Genomic DNA, 2,637 nt, shown 5'->3' on the forward strand with positions numbered 1-2,637 from the left:
TCTCGCGAGCCGCGCCAGGGGGCCGGATTCGAACGCCGGGCACAGCCCGTGACTCAGCGTGTTGTTGGCCCCGCGCCGCTCGGGAATGATGAGCATCTCGTCCTCAACATCGTCCGGCGCCTCGAGCCCGTCCTGCGCCCGCGCTGCGTAGAACCCCTGCGTCCAGTTGCGACCCGACACCTCGACACGTCGCTGGCCCGACGCCCGCACAAACGGCTCCGAGATGGCGGCGAGCGCCCGGTACCGTCGGTAAAACGCGGCCCCCGACTCGACCATTTCCCGCTCGCCGTACGCCGTCAGCTGGTCGTGCCCGAGCGTGTACTCGTAGTCGCGGATGAACTCGTAGCCCTTGCCGTAGTCCTCGACAACGTCCTGGATACGGCCGACGAGCTCGAGGTACGCCTCGGATTTACCAGCTGTGGGGTCGCGCGAGCCGTGGCGCGAGAGGACCTGTGCAAACGTGACGTCGCACTGCGCGGGAATGGCAGGATCAATCTCGGACGGGACGGGGTAGAAAGGCGAGTACTGGCCCCAGAGCCGGGAGACATCTTCCATCTCGTGCCGGCCGCGTGAGACGTGTCTGTTCCCCGAGTGAGCAGGGAGGTTGGGCTGCTGGCTTGTCGACCGAACCGTGAGGGTGGCTTACCTGTAAATGGCACCAGCATGCACGCCCACCAGCACGAGGGCCGTAATGCCTGCTACGGTGATGCATCTCTTGTTTCTCCTCCAGAAGCCTCGGTGGTTCTCCGGTGATGTGGGTGCTGTCGGGCTGTGTGCTGGTAATGATTCGTACTTGTGGCTGAGGTGCCCTGGGAGCCAGGCCTTCATCGAGGCTGTCGACTCCGTGATGCCCATTGTGTGGACGTTGTCCCTGTGGGTGCGCGTGTATGTGTGTGCGTGTGTGTGGATGGAAAGAATTAAGGATAGAGCCAAGCTTTTCTTCGACCCCAGGATCGTCTCACCACGCCAAAAGCTGGGCACTCGCTGGGTGATATACCCTCCCTCAATACCGGGACTCTCCCTGGCCCGGCGCCAAGGGAAATAGATACAAGGTGACACGAGCCGGAGAAGGCAAACCCAAAGACAGGTCGACGCGGGGAGAAGGGGATCGTGAGGGGCCCGGGCGATCCTGCGGAGACTGACTGGTCTTGGCTTGAGTGTTCTGTGGTAGCAGGACGGGCAGAGACCGGAGTTGCGTCCAAAAAAGCACAGAAGAGGGAATCGTGAGACACGCCTTGGCAGTCGGAGCCCAAGGGTTGCAGCCACGAGGGGCGATGAGATGGGACGGAGTGCGAAGAAGGCGATCGATGGGCCTAGTTGATGGACCTGGTCGATGGGGGGGGCGGCGTTGGATGAAGGTTGACGGTGAGCTGTGTTTGATGTGCCCCGGATGAGACGTCTTGGCTTGGCATGCAAGCGTGGTTTGAGGCCAGGCAACGGAACTCCCAACGGCGACAGCTGTCAGTTGGGTGAGTGCCCTATTTTTAGGCAGGAGGACCCCCTCACTACCTCCTTCCCCCGGAGCACGGCCGCTAGTATTCGGTGAACGTCGGTGGCATCGGCCCTCTCTCTTTTTACACCTGCCCACCGGCCGGCCAGCCAGCGAGACCTGGCCTGCATCTTCAGCGCAGTACCGTGTTTACTCGCTTTTGAAAAACACTCAGCGCTCAGGACATTTCTCAGAAGAAGAAGAAGAAGAAGAATACTGACGATGGTAAAATTCAGCTATCCGGCACACCTCACCCTCCTCATCTCGTCATGACCAGCTCAAACCACCCAGCCCAGCCAAGCGTTTCTCGCACCATGGCCAAAACAGTCAGTCCATCGTCAACGACCTCACGCCCACGCCCGCGCCCTTGCCGCTATTTACAGCTGTCGTGAGTTCCGTCCGGGCGAGACCCAAACTCACGGTCACCAGGGAAAAGCACAGACATTCACAGAAGCCCATCTGACAGGTGTTTAAAAAGACGACCTTACACAGCCACCTCGACGACTGCCAAGATGAAACGACTAACCTTCAGACGCTGCCCGTCCGCCTCCTCCCCTCACCCTGTCACCACCCTGCTGCACCTTGAGCCGCCCTCATCTTCCACCCGTCGAAATGCCGCACCCTTGTTTCGCCTACTGCTGGTGCTTGCCGCGAATGTTGAGCAGAAGCATCGACAGCGCCGCAAGTATCACCGGCAGCACACTGACAATCTCGCCCAAGCCAGCATACGCCGGCTCGATTCGAACGCGCACAAACGCCCCGGCCGCCAGCAGAATTGCAAGCACGTTGTACACCGCCGACCACGCAAAGTTGAACACCATGCGGTTGAACGAGGCCTGGCTGACGTCGAGGAGGAACGGAATCCCGTCGAGGCCCGCCAAGAGGATCACGTCGGCTGCGCCCTGCGTCACGTCGCTCGATGAGAGCGGTACCCCCCATCTGCGCGCCGACGTGCGCCTCCGCCACTGCGACCGCGTCGGTTGGTCCCGTCTCCGCAGAATATGACGTACTTGCGCCTGTCTTCCATGACGGCCGCCACGTAGTCGCGCTTCTCCGACGGAGTCCTTCTCCGCCGCCACTTTGTCTGCCGGGATGCCCACCGCGTCTGCGATCGACTGCACCGCGCGAGCCTGGTCACCTGAAACGAA

At 61.4% G+C, this 2,637-nt stretch overlaps 2 protein-coding genes across 2 annotated transcripts in view; both read right to left on the minus strand.

Moving 5' to 3' along the window:
* Window positions 1–53: 53 nt before the first annotated feature.
* Window positions 54–855, minus strand: VDBG_00960 (3-phytase B; the record flags this gene model as incomplete). Its single annotated transcript, XM_003009231.1, has 3 exons — window positions 54–132; window positions 215–580; window positions 647–855. The coding sequence occupies 3 exons, from the start codon at window positions 853–855 to the stop codon at window positions 54–56; spliced, it is 654 nt and encodes a 217-aa protein (XP_003009277.1).
* Window positions 856–2,121: 1,266 nt separating this feature from the next.
* VDBG_00961 (copper-transporting P-type ATPase) overlaps window positions 2,122–2,637 on the minus strand; it is a gene marked incomplete at both ends in the record, with an annotated part of 4,092 nt that continues 3,576 nt past the window's right edge. The window contains one exon of the mRNA XM_003009232.1: window positions 2,122–2,594. Coding sequence (XP_003009278.1) covers window positions 2,122–2,594 — 473 coding nt within the window. The remainder of the gene's footprint in view (window positions 2,595–2,637) is intronic.

This window comes from Verticillium alfalfae, genomic scaffold (assembly GCF_000150825.1).
Source record: "Verticillium alfalfae VaMs.102 supercont1.1 genomic scaffold, whole genome shotgun sequence".
In the NCBI taxonomy this organism is placed as follows: domain Eukaryota; kingdom Fungi; phylum Ascomycota; class Sordariomycetes; order Glomerellales; family Plectosphaerellaceae; genus Verticillium; species Verticillium alfalfae.